The following is a 23,358-nucleotide window of genomic DNA, read 5'->3' on the forward strand; positions in this document are numbered from 1 at the left end:
TGCTCACTTTGCCTGCGAATGGCTCTGCTTCCAGAATGACAAGGGATAAGGTCGAGTTTCTCTTTAATTAGAGAACAAATAAGCCTTCACAGACTAAAAGATGCCTGCAATCAAGTAGCCCCAAATTTACATTTAAATTTTATATACTTAAATATATATATTTACATTACATATAAGTATAAAACTGGGGAGGATTTTTGGGACTGTGGTGACAGGACTGGAGGTGACAGAAAGGAAGTATAGCTTGATAATTTAAATGACATTCATGATGTAGGCAAAACTACTTTTTTGCCTAGAGAGGTCTAGAATACCAATTTGGTGTGCATCTGCTGATCGTGTTTACTACTCTTTAGCATGCTTCCTAAAACCATTACTGCATTATATGAATGACAGAAAAAGCAATGAACAGTCTCCCTTGAAAAACCAATATACCTGGATTAACAGAAATGTCCATGAGCCGATGGGATGTGCCGCAACGTTAAACCACTCTGTACAAACACTGAATACTGCAACGATTTCCTCATTTGAAATGATAAAAGCAGAATCTCCCAGACCTGTCCTGTCAGGATGTTATCTATCAAATCCCTCTCCCTTCTTTGCGTATGGAGATCGACTTCACGATACCAAAGTCACGGAAAAAAATCTCCCGTGAAGGCAAAACCTCAGTCTTTCCCCTGTGAACCCTGATGAGTGGAGTACTGAGAAGTAACACTGGAGGAGTATGGGGAGGCCAAATTAAAAAGGAGTGTTCAAAATCTTAAGGTCTCTTTGCTAGCAAACTCCTGCCTGTTGTTAGGCTCAGCCCAGGTATACCTCCTCAAGACTGGGTCCCTCCAACCAGGGGTAGGTGCCTTCTGTTTATGTTTCCAGATCACCCACAGGTACTGGGGTGGAAACACTTTGCTGCTGTTCTGCACCATCACTGCCCATCTACCTGAGTGTCTGCTCCCCTGGGCTGGGAGCATCTGAAGGACGGGCAGCATCTCATAGGCTAGGGCATCCTAAGTATCTAGCACCGTTCCTGGAACGCTCTGTACATAGGTGATTTGTACGTATTATCTCACTTAACATTCAAAACAAGTTCCCAAATCGTAACAGCTATTTTATTTTAATGACCCCAGTTTAAAAAAAAAAAAAGGATTATTGAGCTGCAGAATTTCCTTGTTCTGACATAATCCTCCTCCCAGGTGTGCATATCGTAACAGGACCTTGACAGCAGACACCACATGGTCCTGGGCAGTGGGCATGTTATGACCAGGTAAGTGCTGCTTTTTGCTATGCGAGTGTCCTGTATAGGATGTGGGGATCTGCGGGAGTCATTAACAAGAAAAATGGTTCCAAGGCCTGCCATGTTATGCCAAATTAGGACGCTTACTTCAAGGCTACATTCCCAACCTGTATGAAACCATGTGGCATGGTTGTGGATTTCAGAAAACAAAAACTGCTGGCAGCCGCCTGACCAGGAGTCTGGTCTGCCCCTATGGCGGGGACCATCTGCTGTCCATCTGAATGAGTTCCTCCCTCCTTCTAAAATAACAGAACTGTAGCCAGAGGCATGACTTCCCAGCTAGACTCCATGTCTGAGCATCAAGAGAAGTGATTCCAGATCATATGACTAAATTCTTACAAACGGAACATGAACAAAGTGACAGGTGCCACTCTGGTCTGGGACTTAAACAGCACACATAATGTCACATGCTGTCCTCTCCTTTCCCCTGGCTAAACCCTGATGGGGCAGTGACCCAACTTCCACTGCCTACGTGATAACCATGCCCCAGGGGACTTGGAGCAATGACCTGGTGGAACCTGGGCTCCTGAATGGCTACGAGGTGCTGACCTGCTGTGCTGAGCTGGATGGCTTTCTTCAAACAGAAATGAATGGCTGTATTCTTTAAGCCACCATCTTTTCTCAGGACACTTTGTTATAGCAGCTGGGCTTTCCCCTGACTGATACATTCTCTAAGGAAAAACGAATTAGGAGGAGATGGTGGCCTCACTTCCCCTTCACATTTGTGAGCTTCCAGTTTCCTTACCTCTCAAATGAGAAGGGTAACTGAAATCCTTTTCTGGCTCCAAAATTCTCTGATACCTTCTTACCCTCCTTCCTGTCAGACCCAGCCAATCCCAGTCTAGTAAACACTCAGTTTCCTCAAGTTTGCTTTCACTGTGCCTTGTCAAAGTTTGCTCCATAGCTTTCATTTTTTATCTCTACTTGGAGCTTGTGTCACTTTCTGAGGATCAAAGCCTTGCATTAAAGGACTGAGCTCATATTTGAAAGTTCAGGTCCCAACTGGAATTGATGAGATTTTGGAGAGGCAAAGACTCTGTGAAATTATTCCAGTGCAATGGAAGCTTCAAGTTAAGCTCTGCTTATATTAAAACACAAACATGCTGAAAATTTGTAATAACTATCTTCTAACAGATCAGACTCTTTCCCAAGCACTACAAACTATACCTTATGTATTTATTTTTTTAAACCTGCAAAGGCACCATACCCAAGGGACCTATGACTACATAATGATTTCTCTCACTTCGGGTACTCCAATACTTACCCTTCACCAGACCTGCAAATAATCATCAACTTTCTATCAGGTTAAAAGTCTCTTCCCCACATTTCCACAATTACTCCTACACCACTAAGTCATTTTTCCCTCCTTTCTGCCTCCTCCCCAGCTCATAAATACTTTTTATTAGGAAGAGAACTGCTAATATGACTTTCACATTTGTATCTCCTAGAGCCCCAGAATCTGCTGTTACAGCTCAGGTCTCCAAGTCTTACCAGCACAGAAAATACTCACTACAGTATTCTCTACCACTACTACTGAGCCATCAGCGATCACCACAGAGCCCACATTACAGCCTGGCTATCTACTTGTATAAGGACCATATCAACCAAAAATGCATTTCCGGCTTCCATTAGCTCTGAGGGTCCGTGAGCTATGCCAATGTTCTCCAATTTCACTGCGTACAAAGCTCCCACTGGCTTTATCAACTGGTTTTTCAACTTCCAAGAGTCCATTAACTAGCTTCAGGAACACCTGAAGACCTTTTTTAGTTTCTCCCAATCAACATGTATCTTCCTACCAAATAAATACCATGTATGTGTGAACTGCTTTGAAATTTTCTAAGCCTGCTAAATCAATGTATGTCCCTAAAGGCTAAAAGCAGAATTCTAAAAGATACAAATATCAACCATTCCAACTGTAATAGTTCCTGATTAAATACATAGTCTAAAAATATTATATAAATTTAAGTCAAGTCAAAGTTAGAAAGTTTACCAGAAGCCTCAAGTACAGAGGATTATTTCCCTCCAGCAGTGGGGAGCATCTCTGAATTATTTGTTTGCATTGCCACACAAGGACATTTGCCTTACATTTGCTTTTGGAATTTTATGTTGACCCATTTTCAAACAATCCTTTCCTTTAATACAAGTTGCACGTGTCTTTGACATGATTTTCCTTACAGTTACTCAGCACAGGCGTCAACACGTAAGAGTTAAAGCAGCAACTAAATTAAAAGCCCTGGAACATTACAGATGTTCTAAAACACAATGTCAAGGAACACATTCAAGAAACATTTAATAAGGAAAAAGCAGATGTATATTTAGATGGCGTAAATGACACCTATGACATATCTATGTTTTAATGGTTACTAAATAGCAAAGTACAAACTTCTAAACTAAATTAATTGCTAGATTTAAAAGTGAAAATTACATATAGAGGGTAAAAGAATTTCAACATTAAAAAATATACAAAGAAAAGTGGGAATTCTTTCTGCACCAGATCCACATTACCTCCCATTTTTCCTGTATCATTTCAAAAAAATGTTATGTACATACAAATATATAATATGTATTCAGGTATATATAACTTTTAGATAAATGGACATATACTATATGTACTGTCTGTGCTTTGCTTTGTTTCATTTAATTCTGTGCTTTTGAGACTATTCTATGTCAGCACATGTAAATCTAGCTTACATGTTTGTTAAAGAGCTTGAATAATTTCTGAGCCAGTCATCTTGATGTTCAAATAGTTTTTCTCCTGTCTTTTCACCTCTGCACATAAGTTTTTGTACAAATGTGCACAAATAAGTAAAACTGCTGAGGCAAAGAATATGTGTATTTTAAATTTTGAAAGATATCCAAAATTGCTTTCAAAGGAGATGGCTGTATGTTTAACTTGAAAAAACAAATCATTTTGTTTTTGAAGACTAAAAACAGCCCATTAAAATAAATATACAGATAAAAGTAAATAAAATAACTCAACAGCGTATCCTTAGGAGAGGAACCAATCTGGATACGTACAAAGCCTCTAAAAGCATACTTTCGTGGAAGAATTCTGCAGACCCCTGTGAAAATGCATATTTCAGATTTTATAGATCAATGTTAGCAACTTAAACATGGCATTCAAAACACCATCATGCAAATTTTATCAAGATTTGTCTAAACCTAATGTCATTATGTGCAGAGCAAAAATCATTATTTTATGGCTTTCTAATATCTTTAAACATTTTTAAAAAATCATTTTTTTTTGCTTTTCAATGAATAATTAGAAAATACCAGGGTGTTAAATAAACAAGACAAATCCAAAATCTTCTACAATTGTTAAATTCATAACAAAAGTGAACTTCACTAGGTTATTTTTCAAAAAAAAAAAAAAAAAAAAAAAGAAAGAAGGAAAGAAAAAGAAAAAAGGAAAAAACAAAAAAACCCACACCAAAGATGGGATAGTCCCTTGCCAATCAAAATTCTGAGATAACATGTTTTTCTACTTATATGCCAAATATTTAAAAGCCCCTGTTCAGTTCAGTTTCCTTAATCAACAACTGCAAGGCATGACTAGTGACTCTAATCACTGCTCTCCCCACTGCAGGCCGTGAGGCAGGGCTGTGGAACTGGGCGGAGGCTGGACTGAGCTATGCTCCCTCCTTCAATACGTAACCGAGGAAACCATGCCCTCAACCCTGGGATAACTTGTGGTAAGGCCAGACAATGACACAGATATTTTCCAGGTAGCTGGAAGAATGAAACAAAGGAAAAGGCTAATGACAGAGGCACAGAAGCTGGTTGCAAAATTAAAAAAAAAAAAAAAAAAAAAAAGAACAACTAGAACAAAGCTCAAGACTGCATCGTGGGTACTGAATAAGGTAACCCATGAGAAGGGAGAAAAGTTTTTGTTTCCTTTTGCCTTCAAGAACTATTATATGCTGTGATAATAATATTCTATGTGCAAAGCCATTTAAACTGTTGTCCCCCTAGCCCTGTCTTCTGTGAGGCAATGATCTTGCCTTCTGTGATTTTGCTTGATTGCTGTACTTTTCGGGAAGGTAACTCTAAATTTGGTGAGGGATTACTGTATTGTGATAGATCAAATGTGAAGAGGTATCATTTACATGCATTATAAATAAATAAAAACTGTGACTCTAAACATTACTGAGCTGTACAAGGAGTCGAGATGCCCTGTCTGGTGGGATGATCCTGTAAACAGACAGACATGAAGTCAAGAGCAGTGCACACTGGCAATGCGGCCGCAATTTACTTAGGGGAAGACAGGTGAGAAACAGTGTGTGAAAATCTGGAAATGCTTAGCAACCTTGAGCACTGCGAGCTGCTCCGGGAAACCTATATAAATGTTCCCTGCAAATCCTACTTTTATACTTTCTGCAATACATTGCTATAAAATAGTAGGATTTTGTTAGTAGTTCTGTTTTAATCGCAGGCTTATGTATTATAGGTACTGTTTAGTACCAACACTAGCAAAAGCAAAAGTTGCAAAAAGATTTAAAATGGTTAGCGGATGCCAAGATTTCATCCCAGGCCGCGTGAAAAGGTAAATTGGAATTCACATCATTTTACTGTGGAAAAAGAAATACGAAGCTGTTCCCAAACTAGAAAGTCAGGAAAACATTAGGCCTCCAGACTCAATGTTTACATAATGCAGAGCTTGAGGGGCTTCTGCATAAGCTGAATGCAACCTCTTTAATTTAATAATGAGGGTACCAAGACTTGGATGTGAAATGATTTTCCCAGGATTAATGGGTAAACTAGTGGAATTCTGTCTTCCTTAGCTGTCGCCCAAGAGCAGTACAGCGTCGTGCTCACACCTGCAGTTTCCTTTCCTCGTGGAAGGAGCTGTACCAACCCGGCTGGAGCACACTCTAGGGCACTCTGGGAAGCCTTTGTAACAGTGAGCAGCGGCAACATAGGGACTGAGATTAAGTACCAGGAGAGGAGCAGCAACCCTGAGTGGAAGTCTGGCTTCATTGGTAATTAGCAGGGACACTGGGCAAGTCACTTAACCTCGTGGGATCCCAATTTTTTCATTTTATAAGGAGCTCAAAATAGATGAACTCTAACCTTCAGCTCTAACGTTTTATAAATGTGATCAGTTTATTCAGGTCGACACAAATACTGTATTTTTGTGAAGCAACAAGTCTTTGGACAACTTTGGAGTTTACCTTCAGCTTTGTGCAAATGCTCCTTGCTGTGGCTACAGTACCACCTAGTGGACGTTTGGCTGACTTGAGTAGCCAAGAGTAATAAAAATTCCAATTCTAAAAAGAACTGTTTATCTATTAAAACAACAACAACAACAAATGACTGGAAGGACATCCAAAGGTCATATATACAATCTTATGCAAGGGTCAAAAATAACTACCATTGACATATGAGAATCTATCTTCTCATTACTGAGGGCCATTACTGGCATGCTAGAAAAATGACTTCAAGAAGTTGATATTACCTATGAAGTGGAAGAAATATTTGCAAATAATATAGTCTGGACTATAAAGTAACTTTTACAAGTCAACAGCAACCAAAAAACCTGATTCAAAGGAACTGAAAAGACATTTCTCCATAGATGTACAAATGGCCAATAAGCACATTAAAAAGATGTTCAACATTACTAATCATTAGGGAGATCAAAATCACAGTAAGATCCACTTCATATCTATTAGGATTGCTATCATAAAAAACAAACCAAAACCCAAACCAGTAAGTGTTGGGCAAGGATACAGTGGAACCCTTATACATTGCTGGTGGGAATATAATATGGTACAGCCACTATGAAAAACAGTATGGTGGCCTCAAAAAATTAAAAAGAGAACTTCCATATAACCTAGCAATTCCACTTTTGGGTAGAAGAATTGAAAGCAAGAACTTGAACAAATATTTATATACGCATTTCACAGCAGCATTACTGAAATAGCCATAAGGTAGAAACAACCCAAATGTCCACTGATGGGTAAAAGGATGAAAGAAATGTGGTATATGATACATACAATGAAATTATCAGTCAGCCTTAAAAAAGGAAATGGCTACATGGATGCTATCTGGATGAACCTTGAAGACATTATGCTAAGCAAAATAAGTCAGTCAAAAAAGGACAAATACTGTATGATTCTGCTTACAAAATACCTAGAATAGTCAAATTCCTAGAGACAGAAAATAGAATGCTGGTTGTCAGGGGCTGGGAGAAAGGGGAAGTGGGAGTTACTGCTTAACGCGTTCAGTTTCAATTTGCAAAGATGAAAAAATTCTGGAGATGGATGGGTGGTGATGGCTGCACGAGACTGTGAATATTCTTAATACCACTGAACTGTACACTTTAAAAATGGTAAAGGTTATATATTTTTCACTACAGTACAAAATTGGTATCAGCATGAAGCAGAGAATGAAGCTTTTTAGAGAAGAAAAACTCTTCCTTGTTCCCTTAAAACTTGTTTTTAATTTTTCCGCAGTTCTCTTTCAGTGGTTTAGAGTTCATATATACTACATCATTAACTCAAAATACATACGGAAAGAGTGAGCTGTCCTTGGTAACTGTTGAAATACTTTCAAAAGGGGAAGGTATACTTTTAAGAATCTGGGAGAAAGAAAATAAACATGATTGCCCTCTGTGATTTTCAACTAATAGATAATGCACATTCGATGAGACATCGGAGTGTCCCTTTCTTTGAGTCTGATCCGGAAGGGAGAGGTGCTAAACGTGCGAATGCTCACTCCGTTCCAGGCTGGGCTCAGCGCCAGGGGACATCAGGCGATGGCATTCGGATGCCTGGAGTGCGGGTTATGCAGTTTTGCTGCCACAGTCTGCAGCCCAAGAGCAGGGTAAACTGGTGACAGCTGGGGTGGCCTTTGCTGGAAGGGACCGGACTCTGTCAGAGTGACTGACTCTGAGTGAGTGCCCTTTGCTCTTGTTTTCAACGAGGTGGTTGCATGGGGCCTCTCTGGGGGTGGCTACAAAGGAATGGCTGTCCTTTGCAAAAATTAATTCGATTAATTTTAGGCTTCAGTAAGCCCTTCCCAGGGCCTTTCCCATCTGAAGTACTCTCTGCGCTCCTGTACTTAATCTAGCTCTACAAAATCTACCTTTGGAAAGAGATACTGGGCAAATGACATGATCCTAATTTACATGTGTCAGGGGAAGCTTGGTGTATATTGGCATTTTAACTGGGTCTGACAAGCCAAATGCAGGAGCCTCGCTCTAACTTTGGAGTTCTTGACATCCATGAGCTGGCAGGGGGCAAACTAGGGGGGAAGGTGTGGTGGTCCTCAGAGTTCCTCTAAAGCAGGGTTTTTGAAACATGGCTCTATTGACATTTGGAGCAGGATAATTCTTCCTTCTGGGGGGCTGTTCTGTGTACTGTAGGATGTTTAGCAGAACCCTGACCTTTCCCACTACATGCCAGTAGCACCCCTCCAACTGTGAGACTGAAAGATGTCTCTAGACATTGGCAAATGTGCCCTGGGGGGCAAAACAGCCTCCCCCAGCCCAGTAGAGAACCACTGCTGTAAACATACCACGTAGGTGGTCAGCTGCTCTGCCAATATCCATCACTGGCTATTCTTGCCAAGAAGCCTATAATCTCACTAAGGAATTCAGATCTACACTGAAACTATTAACAAATGGTATGAGCCAGGATATAAGACTAAGTGCTCAAAAGTGAAACAATGACAGTAACTCTTATCGGATTTCCTCAAGAACTTCCAGCAAAATTTGATAAAATGGAGTAAGGATATTAATGTCTAAAGAGAAATCTCCCTATTTTTTGAAGACAACAAAAGCTGCCTAAAGGAGAATGAACAATATGGATCTCAAACTGGTCCATTTTCATCTGATTTCCTAGGCAAAACCTGTCACCTTCTTTATCACCCTTCAGCCCAACCTGACGTTTGATCAAGACTGCTGATCTTGAAGTCATGGTGCCCCCTCTTCCATTTGCTCCTTCTGAACGAGAATAAGCCCCCAAATATCCTCCAAATGCAGGGAATTCGTTGAGTTTTAATGTTCTGGGGTTGTAGCTTTTGAAAACAAGGACCTGTGTTGCCCTGGAAACCAGGAAGCAAAGTTGGCTTTTGTCCCTTAAACCCCACTGGAGTAGCACCCTGTATTAAACAGCTCAACAAGGACAAATCTGCCAAACAACACAGAAAGGGGACGCAGCTGCTGGAGAGAAGAGGCTGGACACTCACGCAGCTCTCGCTCCCAGGCGGGCGGAAGGTCCAGGGAGAATGCAGGAGCTTCTCATCTACTGGGACCGTTACACTCTCCAAAGAAGAACACGGGTTGTAATAATTCCAGTAAAAATTACCTCTTCTCTGTATAAAAGGTGAAGAGACACTTCTAATGGGGACTCTGCACCTGAGTAATGAAATACCAACAAGCACTTGTTTCTCCTCATGACGATTCACGCTGGTTAATGGGACTGAGTAACTGGAAAAATGATTGGCACAACTTGAGACATTTCAGGTTAGTTTTAGAATTTAGCATCTGGTCTGGAATATTAAGAAATCTATGTTAATTTCAGTGTGTGGAGTGATGTTTCTCATTCAAAAAGGTTGGGTTTAAATTTATCTTTAGTGTTTTAAAAGGCACTCTCGAGATGACAGAGGAAAGGATGACATCTATTAATGAACCTTCATTCATCGTCTAATGAATAGATTGATTTTTTTTCTATCCAGTTAGATGTTGGTTCATTTATAATATGCTTACTGCTTGGAGGATGTGTGGAAAGGCAGGTAAATACTTCACTTTACATGCCAGGACCCCCTAAAAACATAATCTCAAATCAAACCAGAGGCCACAGCCTGCCAGACTCAAAAAACAGGGAGCTTATTATTCGTGTCAACAACAGGCCTTTGTCAGAAAAGGCCTCCTCCCCCTGGTTTTCTTTCACTGCTGTCTTCCCCATTGAAAGAGCTCTACTTCTGTGTGAGCTAGCATCTGAAATTCCAACCTGGGAATCACTTAGCCGCATAGATCAAATGGCCCTAAATTCCAGCTCCAGAATCTTAGGAGCTTGTCCTTTTGGTTTGACAAGTTCCAAGCAAGACCTCAGGTGAGACCTCCCTTCTCAGTGGGAAAGCAACTTAAGGCATGGAACCACTGGTCATTTTAGTGACTCTGAAACAAAAGATTATTACACATAGATGTTTTACATCTGTGACAAAGGGACTCTTCCTGCACGCTGGGCAATTTGGAAATGTAATCACAAAGCAAAGATAAACCTGTTTTAAGATTTTTATTTTTCAGGTTACGAAAAATAAAACATGGCCTCCCCTGGTTCTTCCATAGTTTTTCATCAGTGGGGATTTTCTTGGTTGGGTGTTAGGGGTGGGGTGGGTCTAGCTATTATCCCAGTTCTGTGGACAACTCTCAGGTGAGAAGGAAGCCCTGGCGTATGTTAGGAACACTATGACACTGTATGTTAGAAACAGTTTAATGAATACATAACCTGTGTGCAAGCCCTTTTAAATTCGATGCTGTCTCTTCCCTTTTAGTAAGTTGACAGCCTATTTAAAGGATGCAGGGCCAGTGAGGGGATGGGGAGACATGGGACATACATTAAACATAAGTTTGGGCTGCCACAGGTTCAGTGATTAGTTTCAGCCTGACCTCATTGGGCACATCAGCCTGGCACCATTGGGGGAGTGTGGCAGGAAATCAGCTGCTAATTACAGTATTAACATGCTGCACATGAATTAGGAAGAGCACATTTAGTGTCTTTTTTTTTTAAAAAAAGAATTAAAACTAAGAGGCATCGGGTGAAACCAAGTTTAACGGAGAATTAAAGATACATTCCTCTTGTCATTATCACATGCCCCTTGAGCACCCGTGAGACCTAAGGATGTGTATGGCTCTCTGGGTGGGGGCAAAAATGACTCAAACGACCCATCCCTCAGTTTGCTGTGTAGTGCTACGTAATTTGCAGAGCCCAGGTCAAAACAAAAATGCATGGCTGAAAAACTAAGCTGGTGACATCAGAGCATTAAACCAAGAGCGGGGCCCTGTGTGACTGCAGGTGGTGGTACAACCTGTGAAGATGGCCCTGTTAGTGGACGAGATTTTGTATTTTAAGACATACAAACTAAGCGGAATTTATGGCTGCAGCTGTTTCTGATGATTACTAATTTTACCTTAAACTGAGTCACAAGGAAAAAATGTGCCCCCAAAACAAAATAAAAACCCAACTCTGTTGACTGGGAGGTTGGGGAGCAACTATGTCCCATCTGCTGCTGTGTGCTACTCCAAACTCACTACTCTCCCTATGTCTAGGTTGGGATGGAGAGTGAGATCTCAGTAACAAGCAGACTGCCCGACCCTCCCATCAAGGACAGTTATCAGTGAAGAGCATTGTGCAGTGTAGAGCTGGAATCTTTCTAAATTGCAATCCACATGAACAAATATATTGCACTTAATCCAGACACACACACACACACACACACACACAAGTATAATGGAAACAAAAGTTTCAAGAAACCATAATTTTGGCTGTGGTATTCTTTGATAGTTTTGATTAAATTTCATTTAAGTCTATCCCAATTAATTTTTAAAAGATACTGCTCATGACCCACCATATGGAATTCACAACCCAACAATGGTTCCAACTCACTGATGTGTTGAAATCACACTGTTTTAGTGGCTATTATTCTTCTCTGCCAGGTGTGCTTTCCTCCACAATCCCCTAGTCTTCTGGAAATCCAATGTGCCCCTGGACCACTAGGCCAATGTTAACTTATACTGAGTCAATCAACATACTGTATCACCCGCTTCCTTGAGAGTTTCAATTTGGAGTTGGAGTGGAAACTTCCTTTTCTCTTAAGTTGCTAAACCGAGAAGATGTGATTCGGGATGGTTTGAGGAGAAAAAGAGAAACTTCCAACCAAATCCCCTGTTCAAGGAGCCTCTAAGGCAGCTTCCCAGTTGCATGAGCCATTATGTGCCTGAGTTAAGTTTGCAAGAATTTTTATCTTTTTTTCAACTCCAAAGTAACGACTAAAATAAACACTATAATAAGCAAAACATATAAGCAGATAACAAATATGTTATGAATATGAATAGCTTTCTCTTAAAAGGCGTATTGACTGCAGTTTCTTTCTTTTTGCATTTTAAAACCTTTTCCTTCTGTTATTCTGAAAGGAATTTTTCTTAAACTAAAGCGCCCCCTGTCCCCTCCCCTTTTCAACAGTTACACAAACCACACTTTTCCCCATGTTTTCATCTTATAGACCAAATAAGTATCAATTAGATCTATTACTCTGGCTATAAGGCTTAAATGTCGAATCAAAGAGTTCTCTCAAAGATTTCATCTCTACGGAATTAGCCACAGATGATGACGCTTGGAAATAAAAGTTGTAACAGCATTTCCTTCACCATTATTGACAGTATGAACTATCATCTGCTGAACAGACATCTATGTGCTCCAATAAGTTTACATGTTATTTTTAATAATCCTCATGACACTCTGAGACAAGTAACATCCTCATTTTGTACATTAAAAGGGAGCATGGGGATATTAATTTGTTCAAGATTACCCAGCTTGAAAGGGTAGAGCTGCAATTCAAAGCAGGATTCTTTCTACTTCCTACTTCCCTGCTGCCTCTTGAGGGAAGGTCTTCCAATGTCCCCAAAAGAGAAATGCCTGTTCTCTTATTCCTATTTTAAAGAGACAATTCACATCAAAAGAGTTGGTAATTCAAAAAATAAATACTGTTTTCATTCATTTCTTCAGACACTCATGGGTCAGAACATACTGGAGATGTCACGGTGGCAGAATTAACGAAGGCAGCAGAAGAAATTTAGAGAATGACAGCTATTCATGCCTCGGGATCTTAATCTAGTCTTGAAATCTCATGCAGTTGGGACCTCCTCGTAAGTACTGAGCCTGGTATTCCATCAAATGTGCCATTTTTTCCAGAGAAGAGCAAAATCACAGATAACTGTCTTAAGTTTTATAAACTGCAGATTCCCCACTAAAAGACAAATTCTTCTCCTTTTTAAAAAAGAGAATCAGACGGTACTCAAGCAAGACCCCAGCTGGTTAAATCTGGCCACTGAAGTGGCCCAGGTTCCTGTGGCTTTGAGCTGACAGCATTTCCATTTGACCATCTACCGTGTAGAGCTTTTATTTATTTTGAGCTTTAAACCCTCTGCATTTGCTCCATCTAAGATGAACAAACAAGTGCTGAGATAAATCCCAGCTTCATGAAATTGTCTCCCTTACTTCAATGAACTCCTTAATTTGCATTGTCTCTAAAGGCTGTCTCAGTCGAAGACATCTGCAGTAACCTGACAGAAAATGCATGTTTTCTAAAGCGGCTGAGAATCTGTGAGGGGCCCTTTGTACTCATTTCTCCATTCACCCGAACCTCCACTGCATACTCCTTCAAGCAATTAGGAGAAGAAAAAGCTGCCTAAAAACCTTTTTTAAAAAGTGAACCAGATTTAATTAATACACACATCCACAAAAAATTTCTTAAACTTAAAAAATATCTATGATTTCTTAATCTACATGGTATATATGTTCACAAAAAACACTAGAAAATGCAGATAAGTAAAATGAATAAAACACAAAATCAAAATTGCCCTTAATCCAGCAATTCAGAGATAACCCCTGCTAACAGTTTCACACTAATAAACACCTGTATTATATCATTAAATAAAATGCATTTTAAAATGTACTTAAATCATTAAAATATGAAATACTAAAATAATCATTAAAATTAATCAACCATAAAAATTTTTTAAAATCATGTTATTTTGAAATTATTTCTTTATGCCCATATATAAAGAACAACTTTATATTGAGTATTAGTTATATATCTACATCATTTTTAGTACCTAAATAGTATTTTACTTTTTAGATTTTTTTAACCAATCTCCTACTACTGGATAATTTAGTTGTTTTCAATTGTTCACAGTTATACACAATGTTGTGATGGATTATCTTCTCACATCTTTGGGACTTATAACCAATTAAACAATTAGCATAAACCTCTAGAAGTGAAATTATTAGATCAAAGGGTGTAACCATCTCCAATGGAATACTACTTTGCCATAAAAAGAGTAAAATAATGCCATTTGCAGCAACATGGATGGACCTAGAGATTGTCAATCTAAGTGAAGTAAGCCAGAAAGAGAAGGAAAAATACTATATGATATCACTCATATGTGGAATCAAAAAAAAAAAAAAAAGATATATTTAAAGTGTTGAGAGAAAAAAATGACCACCACAGAATTCTGTACCCTATGAAATTATCCTTCAAAAGTGAAGGAGAAATAAAGACTTTCTCAGACAAACAAAAATTAAGAAAACCTGCAGCCAGTATATACGCCTTGCAAGAAATCCTTCAGGGAGAAGGAAAATGATATAGGTCAGAAATGCAGATCTACATGGAAAAAGAACAACAGAAGCTCCAATAAAAACTTTTGTTTATCTTACCCTTCATTGATCCAACAGATAACAGGTTGCTCCGAATTGTAATACAATAGTGTATTTGATTATGAACGTGTAAGTGAAATGAATGACAGCAATGATACAAGAGACGAAAGGGAGGAATTACAACTGTTCTGTTACTGTAAGTACTCACACTACACATGAAGTGGTATGCTGTCACCTGAAAGTGGATCTGTACTCGTTGTAAGTGCACATTGCAAACTCTAGCTGCAACTACTAAAATAAATATGTATATATATATGCAACCTATACACTAAGAAAGGAGAGAAAATGGAATCATAAAATGTTCAACTAAAACCACAAGAGAAAAAAACCACACGAAGTAGAAAAGCAGACAAAAACATCAATAAAGAACAAGGGCAACAGATAGAAAATAGTATCAGATATGACAGATATGGATCCAACCATATCAATAATCACTTTAAATGTAATTGGTCTAAATACACCAATTAAAAAAGAGATTGTAAACATGGATCAAAAACCAAGACCAACTATATACTGTCTACAAGAAACTCACTTTAAATATACAGACACATGTAGATTAAAGGTAAATGGACGAAGAAATATAAACCACATGAACACTAATCAAAATAAAGCTAAAGTAGCTGTATTAATTTCAGACAGATCAAACTTCAGAGCAAAGAAAGTTCTCAGGGATAAAGAAGGGTATTGCATAAACGTAAAGGGGTCAATTCTCCAAGAAGACGTAAGAATCCTTAATATATATGCACTTAAAAATCGAGTGTCACAATATGTAAGGTAAAACTGATATAGCTGCAAGGAAAAACAGGTAAATCCACTATTATATGAACTTCAACATCCTTCTGTCAGAAATGGACAGATCCAGCCAGCAAAAGATCAGTAAGGACATAATTAAACTCAATAGCACCACCACCAACTGGATATAACTGACATCTACTGCCTAATGCATCCAAACACAGCAGAATAGACACTCTTCTCAAGCTCACATGGAACGTTCACCAAGATAGACCACATTTTGGGTCATAAAACATACCTGAATACATTTAAGAAATGCCACAATGTATGCTCTCAGATCACAATGGAATTAAACTAGAAATCAGTAATGAGAGAGAAAGTCAGAAAATCCTGAAAAATGTAGAGATTAAAAAACCTGCCCTCGCCCAGCTGCTGCCACCAAGGGGCTTCCTACTGTTCAGTCCCCACCTCTTGTGAAAACCCTGAGGGGCTTGCCAAGCACGAGCTCCACCACTGAGCTCTATCTTCCCCCTCCCCCTGCACTCTATTTAGAATCCAATGTTACATAGAGCTTACCAACACACACACACGTAGTAAAACCGTGAAAAAATGCGCTTAGGAATAATAAATGTCAACTTGAGGCCAGTGGCTTCTGAGGAGGGAGAGAAATGAATTCGGGAAGTTTACACAAGGACTTTAATTGTAGCTATACCATTTTATTTCTGTGAAAGTAAAGATTTAAAGCAAGTATGTCAAAAGTTTAAAGTTCTCTATAATTTTATAGCCTCCTGTATCACTGAAATAGTTTATAAAAACAGAGGTAAACAAAATTCACCTCCCTAGCTCTTCTCAATTTTATTCTTACATCAAGCTGTGTGTTTAGATGTTACGGCACCATATTAGACCGAGGAAAGTCTAAGAAAAAGGCTTTATGAATTCTGATGTTTGGTTTCCTGGAGAGGTATCACCATGGATATAATTTACTACCTCCCGCAGCATCTCTGTACAAAGTTGTAGGAGCTGTCATTTGGAGGGCTTGGTATCAAAAGAAACTGACTTTTTTTTTTTTTAACAGACACAGTGAACCTTGTAACAGACCGTGATTACTTCTTTTCTTTGGTTGCTAAGAGATGCTAGACTAAATCTGCGGGCTACCACTAGGAAAGGTACCTGGCTGTGTGATCTGTATTTCAATTCTTAATCTCACCCTCCACTTCTTACTGTCCTTTCATCCAGATTTCTCAGATGATTTATTTTATCCTACTATGTGCCTGCAATTATGCAGACACACACACACGAACATGTAGTATAAAGGAAAATTTTGATAGATTTTTATTATATTAAAATTTACAACTTCTGTTCATCAAAAAACACCATTAAGAGGATAAATGGCAAGCTACAGAGTGGAAAAGATGCCCGCAATGTAGATGACAAAGGCTCACACCCAGAATGTAAGGGGCACCTATGAATTGGTTAAAAAAGAAAGATATTTCAAAAGACAAATGGACAAAGTTGGTAAACAGCAGAGCTAAAGCTCTCATCTGAAGTCTTACTTTATTTCACTTTAAAAAAAGGATCATTTCAGTTATTTGTAATGCTGTCACCTAGCAACAATGCCAGTCACTTTTTACATCTTGGTCTTGGCAGAAAATCTTCCAACTTCTTTTCTTTTTTTGGGGGGGGAGGCTAATAATCTTCCCCATAATAATAATAATAGTATGTATATAATTTCTTGTGATTACATAAATCAGATTATACCAAATACACTTTTTTGTTATCTTTTTCCTATAATTTAGCTAAACAAACAAACAAATCTATTGCACAGATTATAACTAACATGAGTTCCACGTAAAAGCTTTAGAAGAGTCCCGATATTCACATGCAACATGTCCACGTGTGTCTGCTTCCCCACACCCTCACCAGCACTGAGGACAGGTCTCTGGTTTAGACTCACGGATGGTAATCAGAAAACCTCGCTCTGGCTTCCTTTAAGCAACAAGAACAAAGAAACTGAGAAGCAGTAAACTCATGAGGAAATAGAAATGCCGGGGAACGAAAAGGGTGTGGGAAGGAGTTTGAAGAAGAAACAAGTGGCTGAAAACGAACAAAGGAATGAGGAAATGGGAAGGGGGTTAAATACAAAAAAAGTAGGGCGTCTTTCAGGAATATTCTTGTTAACCAGGTCATGACTCTGAGACAAGCAGACTAAAGGCGCAGGAGCAAGATGTAGTTTCTGATGTCATAACGTGACTAGGAGTCGATAAAGGAGGGCTAGGGTGGGTCCCCCTGAGACCGGGTATTTTAACCTAACCTCTTACTTTAACTACTTACAAGTTTCCTTCAGCTCTTTCCTTTGGAGTTCGAATTTCTTCTCCTCAATTTTTAGCCACTCTTCCCCCACTGAAGTTGAATTCTATCCGGAAAAAAAACTTTTTTTTCCAAACCTCACTTGGAGTTTTTAGAGCGGAACAAAGTACATGTTTCACACTTTTAAAGAAAATGTTCAGACTTTGGTTGCAGCTGAATAACTTCAAAATGGCTTCATTTTAAAACTTAGAGGAGAAATAAACATCTGAAGGGAATGCGTTTTTTAGACATTTAAGATAGTTTAAAATCACAAGAACAATTCAGGAACTCTGAATTACTACAGGATCCCTGGCCGGCCTGCTGTAGGTAGAGCAAGAGCTTAGACAGGCAAGAGGGGTTTCACCTCCCCGCAGGGCAGGGTCTTCGTTCTACTGCTGTGCTCTCGGCCACCTCTAACAACTCCTCTTGCTTTCCCTCTGCCTTTGTCCTTAGCTTCTAGAAGATGCCATAAAGCAGGGGAAAGAAAGCTGGTCTAGAAGGGCAGAGAACGGGACCCTGCGTGACCTTGGCCATGGGCCTTAATCTCTCCATTCCTGTATCCTCAGCAAAGCTGGTCTCACTTCATGGGAGGTCAGCTGCTGAGATCCAAATGAGTAATGGTTTAAATTAGTTCTGAACAGACATAAAGTGCTAAGGTATTCTAAATATCAGCTCTCTCACTGTTCTTTTTTTTTTTCCCCCCCTAAATCAACTGAGCAACTCCAAGAATCAGATTTGAAGGATAAACGTTCATGGGTACCAATGTTGAGGAACCCATCCCGGCTCAAAGGAGGGCCTGCAGTACAGGGAACTATCTCAATTTTTTAATAAAACTAAAACCCAATTGGTTGTGACTATTCCAAAAGGATTAATATAAATTAGAAGTGTATATTCAAAAAGAAAAGTGTTGGAGAAAAAGGTCTAAGTCTTTGGGATTCTATAAAAAGCTTGATCCGTCAGACAGTCACTGAGTCAGTATCTGAGACACAACTCTGTAGGAGTGCTCAAATATTCATGTAACAGAGAACCACAAAAGTAAGGACTAAAAGACAGTTTGGACACACACTGATAAGCTGAAATACGTTACACCAGTGCCTCCTTGTGCACTCTGGGCTTTCAGGGGCACTGAAATGTATGTATGAAAGAATTACAGCAGAAGAGCTGGCTCCGCGCTGGTGTGTGATCCAGGGAAACTAAGAAAGCAAAAGGAATATGCAGATCAATGCAGCTCTCCAACCCTGTTTATTCTCACCCACTATTTGGTAATATATATTTTCTTCCTTGGAGAAAACAAATAAGGAAATTTATTCCCCAAACTCTTGGACAAAAGCATATCTACATAAACATTTTGAAGATGAATACATAAAGTTTTAAAACATTAAAAGCAAAAGCAATAATCTAAAATACTTCCCTTGGCTGCTTTTGCTTGTGGTCTGCAACGCATTTTCCACAGTCCCCCAAGATAAAAGGGAGGCTGTCAGTATCCATTCCCAGGTTTTTCTCACGAATATATATCAAGGAACATACAACAAAGTCTGCTTTGGATTAAAGTTATGAACATCAGATTTCAAAATCAAGAACAAAATGTTTTAGAAGTTTATTTTAGCTTTGTCTCACCAAACCCAGAAAATCTGGGGTAAGCAGAATTCTACAATTTTGAGTTTTCTTAATGATTTGAGAAAGTAAGAGGCAATGACATTTTCATATATTATTATAACTGGAAGAAAAAAAAAAAGAATAAAGGACTACATCCTGACATTGAAAACTACTTTTGACAGTGTCTCCTAATTCCCAGCAGTGACGACTGTGGCTAACATGGATGAAGTAATTAATGAGCCGTATTTTTCCTTACTATGCTTAAGATCATCTCTAATACACCATCAGGCTTGACTTGAGGTCTGAGAAAAGAACACTATAAAATTACAAGGTAGGTTTTAAAAATATTCCCAAGTGATTAGGGAGTTCTAATGAAAAATAATAGGTTTATTGTTTTAATCTGTAGCGTAAGGCACCACCACAGGAATCAAAGAAACTGGGAAAATATTTGTAGATGGACGTAGTGCCTATACATTGAATGACAAGCTACTGTGGAAACTTGCATTATGTGGAAACTTCACTGGATCTATGTGCTAGAATTAGCTGATGAGTTGCAAATTTCGGAGTGGTAAACTGAGTAGCATTAAATCAAAATATATTTCTTTATAAATATAATGCATTTATCTCATATAAAATGTATATTGATAAACACTTGTTTTCCTCTAGCTGTATGTAAACAGTGACATAAGAAAATTACGTGCGTGTCTTACATCTTCTCTGTAGTTGAAAATGTCTTAAATTCTATTTCACTGGACAGCAAACTAAAGAGGAGAAACAATGACCCTCATAACTAAGGCCTTCCTTCCCCACACTGTATTCTGACAAAAGCATCTCTTTTTCCCTGAGGTCCTAAATTTAGGACAAAGTTGATTTTTTTCCTTCCATTTCCCTATCTCTTTAGGTCCCCTGCTACTGAGCACACAGTAGACGAGCCCTCAAAATAATTTGTCTTGATTCAACATTCAAAGAAATCAGAAACGTTGTCTATGTGTGCTTCCAAAATACATACTATGTTTAAAATACTACACTCAAGGATTATGGAGTATACAAAGATCAAAATACATATAGAGATGTCACAGCTAAAATTCTGGTGGCGACTGCTTCACTCAAAGCTTGGTAACTGGTCTTCATGTATCTTAGCATGCTTTTTAGGCACTTTGTATTATAGCTACAAAAGGCAAATGGCTAATAAACTGATAAACCTCTCTGTTAGAAAGAAGTCCCTTAAATACTAAGATATTTGGGGGGGAGGGGGACTTCGATTGATTCAAAAGCCCATATACTTGTAACCCAGGAAAGATTCGAAATGCACCAATAGATAACTCAGCTCTATGGGATATTGGTTCATGAACTCTTTATCAGTCCTACAGAGGATTGGATATGTATTTGAATGGGGATACTAACACTTGCAGAAAACTTAAAATATTGAAAAAGGACCAAGAAGCCAGAGTTCTTGTGTACCCCCCAAATGTACAAAATTTAAAGTACATTTTAATATGCTAGATCTTATTTTAATCAACTATTGGGGTACTGCACGTCTTTTTCTTGTATTAGAGGGATATTTAACACCTACTATTGACATGTCAGTCTGCAAACTCTGCCTCTAACATGGTATCAAAGGTGTCTTCTCCACTTCCTCAACACACACACTGAACTCCAGCTCTTAAGTCAGTTTTCAGCCCCTTAATTATCCTCCACAATCAACTCTGACCCACCATGTGGACTTGATCATCCTAAAAACCTGTATTTGTACTTGTTAGAATTTCATGCAATAAAGAGAAGATCACAACACTGAATCAGTTCTCCAGGTCGGTATATCAGGGATATCTTTTCAATCACTCAGCGCTTAACAGGGATGAAGTTATGCAATAGCCTACAGACTTCTATAAGAGCACAAAGGACACATCCCCAGGACACTTCTTGGCTCCAAAACAAACTGATTCAGAGCCCAGCTGCAAAGTCACTCACATTTGCCAAGAGAGGTTGTAAGTACTCTCTGGGACCCACCCATCACACAAACAATGATTTAAGCAAAATGAAAACAAAACAAAACAGGCTGACTCACTCTCAACACTCCCCACTCCATCCTGTAGGAAGAAGGCTGTAAAATAATGGGACGATTAGCCCGGGGACTTCCTTGTTATTTTCATTTTCAGAGCCTCGGCACTGTGTTAAAAGTATCACATAGGGGCTAATCAGACCTGAACACACAAACCTGTTCGAACGTTGGACAAAAAAGCTTACTGTTCTGAGTATATCACATACTACCATAGGGTTATTTTTGGTGAATCCCCAAATCGGTAGTCAAGAAAACAATGAAGTCAGTTTACCCCATACCCTCTCATTAACTTGTATCAGGTATTAAAATGACAATCCATTGCCTGTCCAAAGAGCACTCACCTCGTTGTCTGACTCCACGAGAACTTGGTCATATTCACTAAGCGCTACTAGAAACATGATAGAGGTGACATTTTCAAAGCAGTGTATCCATTTTCTTCTCTCTGACCTTTGGCCCCCTACATCGACCATTCTGCAAGGTTAATAACATGCATATTAATAGCACATAAAGAAAAATGTCAATAGAAGTATAGCTTTACTTACAAACTTAGGAAATACCCTCTCTAAAGAAAACAGTCCAAGTCAGTTCAATTAATATTCACTGAACATCTACTAATCTTCTGTTACCTAAGAATCAAGGTTGAGACATTCTGGGTAATAAATCATTGCAGTTATTAGAAAGTTACCTGAAGTGTATAAAAATTATAACTTTGTAAAAAAGAAAAAAAAATCCTGTGCCAAGCCAAGCAGTGTTTTATTTAACTAAGCACAAAAAAGTCAGAAACAAAATGAGTTTTATTTGTGTTAAGCTCTAATGGTAATACTGACTTCAGTTTCTTTCCCTAGAAAATGAGAATGAAGATCCTCATGTATTTCTCAAGGATGCTAGAAATGACTGCAAATGCATTGAAAAGATTTAAGATAGTGTATTTTTCAATGTGGATGGGTGATGCTTCAACTAAATGCAAACACAACCCCACTGATCTTCATCAGTTGGGTAAGCTTTTTGGGCTCTTTTTTCCTTCCAATATTCACAATAATTTGGGACAGTCTGATCATATTGGTAACACGGTTCAGCGGCCCTTATGCACAAATCAACTTGCTAACATGCTAGAAGTAATGTGTATAAAACATCAAGATGTTACAAGAGTCCACCATTTGAACCATTTCAAGGATTTGTTTTTACCTGTCGACTCTGTAGCTAAGTTATGTGCTCAGGAAACACAATGACATCAGTTAATTTGAGTGCTATTGTATATATGAAAATACCTAGCAGAACTTGGCATTGAATCCAAGTTTCTTTAAATTGTTGAACTCATATGTTGACTAAAACATGCACACTGTTTATAAGACAAAATATTTTCAGAAAACGAGAGTTTCAGGTATAAAATTTTAAGAGTAGGGCTCTTTAAGCATTTTTGCAAACTGCAGTTGTTAATTTCCCTGCCTCCAAACATTAACCTAAACTAGGAAATCAAGGCTCTTCCAGTAACTGCTTCAAAAAGTTTCCTACAAAAGAGGTATCTGATGGGCAAAACAGTGGCTCCAGGGAGACCTATGAACTACAGAGAACAAAACTAGAATTCGTAGATCTTTAGAAATATTAAAATTCTAGCTTTTCTCTGATGCCGAGTGAATTACATGCTCATTAATATGAAATCCTCATTCCATGATATCCTGTCACACTAAGCCCTGTAAGATGCTTTTGGTGGTAGCAAGAAATTATTCTTCTGAGACACTACTTCTGCTGAAGTAGCAAAAAAAAAAAAAAGCCCTTAAAAGCTAGTGCACAAAATTTAGGGGAAAAAAAAAAAAGACATAATAAAAAAAACCCAACCTGGTTTCAGATTTCACTAATTATAAAGCAAAGAGGAGATGAAAATCTCCATGAAATACTGTATG

General features: G+C 38.6%; 1 protein-coding gene and 1 long non-coding RNA gene across 8 annotated transcripts in view; one reads left to right on the plus strand and one right to left on the minus strand.

Annotated features, from left to right (window-relative positions):
* LOC116152667 (uncharacterized) overlaps positions 1–5,107 on the plus strand; it is a 59,151-nt gene extending 54,044 nt beyond the window's left edge. For 2 of the 4 annotated variants that reach the window (XR_010382704.1, XR_010382705.1), the window contains one exon: positions 1,188–1,879. This is a non-coding gene — a long non-coding RNA (uncharacterized LOC116152667). Of the gene's footprint in view, positions 1–1,187; positions 1,880–2,736; positions 3,274–4,874 lie in introns of those variants that run through there. The other 2 variants (XR_004136241.2, XR_010382703.1) reach the window with 2 other exon arrangements.
* The window catches only part of LOC105087414 (guanine nucleotide-binding protein G(q) subunit alpha), a 261,505-nt gene that overhangs the window by 34,252 nt on the left and 203,895 nt on the right, over positions 1–23,358 (minus strand). For all 4 annotated transcript variants that reach the window (XM_031449914.2, XM_031449915.2, XM_031449916.2 and 1 more), the window contains exon 5: positions 21,799–21,928. In XM_031449914.2, coding sequence (XP_031305774.2) covers positions 21,799–21,928 — 130 coding nt within the window. The remainder of the gene's footprint in view (positions 1–21,798; positions 21,929–23,358) is intronic.

This window comes from Camelus dromedarius, chromosome 10 (genome assembly GCF_036321535.1).
Source record: "Camelus dromedarius isolate mCamDro1 chromosome 10, mCamDro1.pat, whole genome shotgun sequence".
NCBI lineage: Eukaryota > Metazoa > Chordata > Mammalia > Artiodactyla > Camelidae > Camelus > Camelus dromedarius.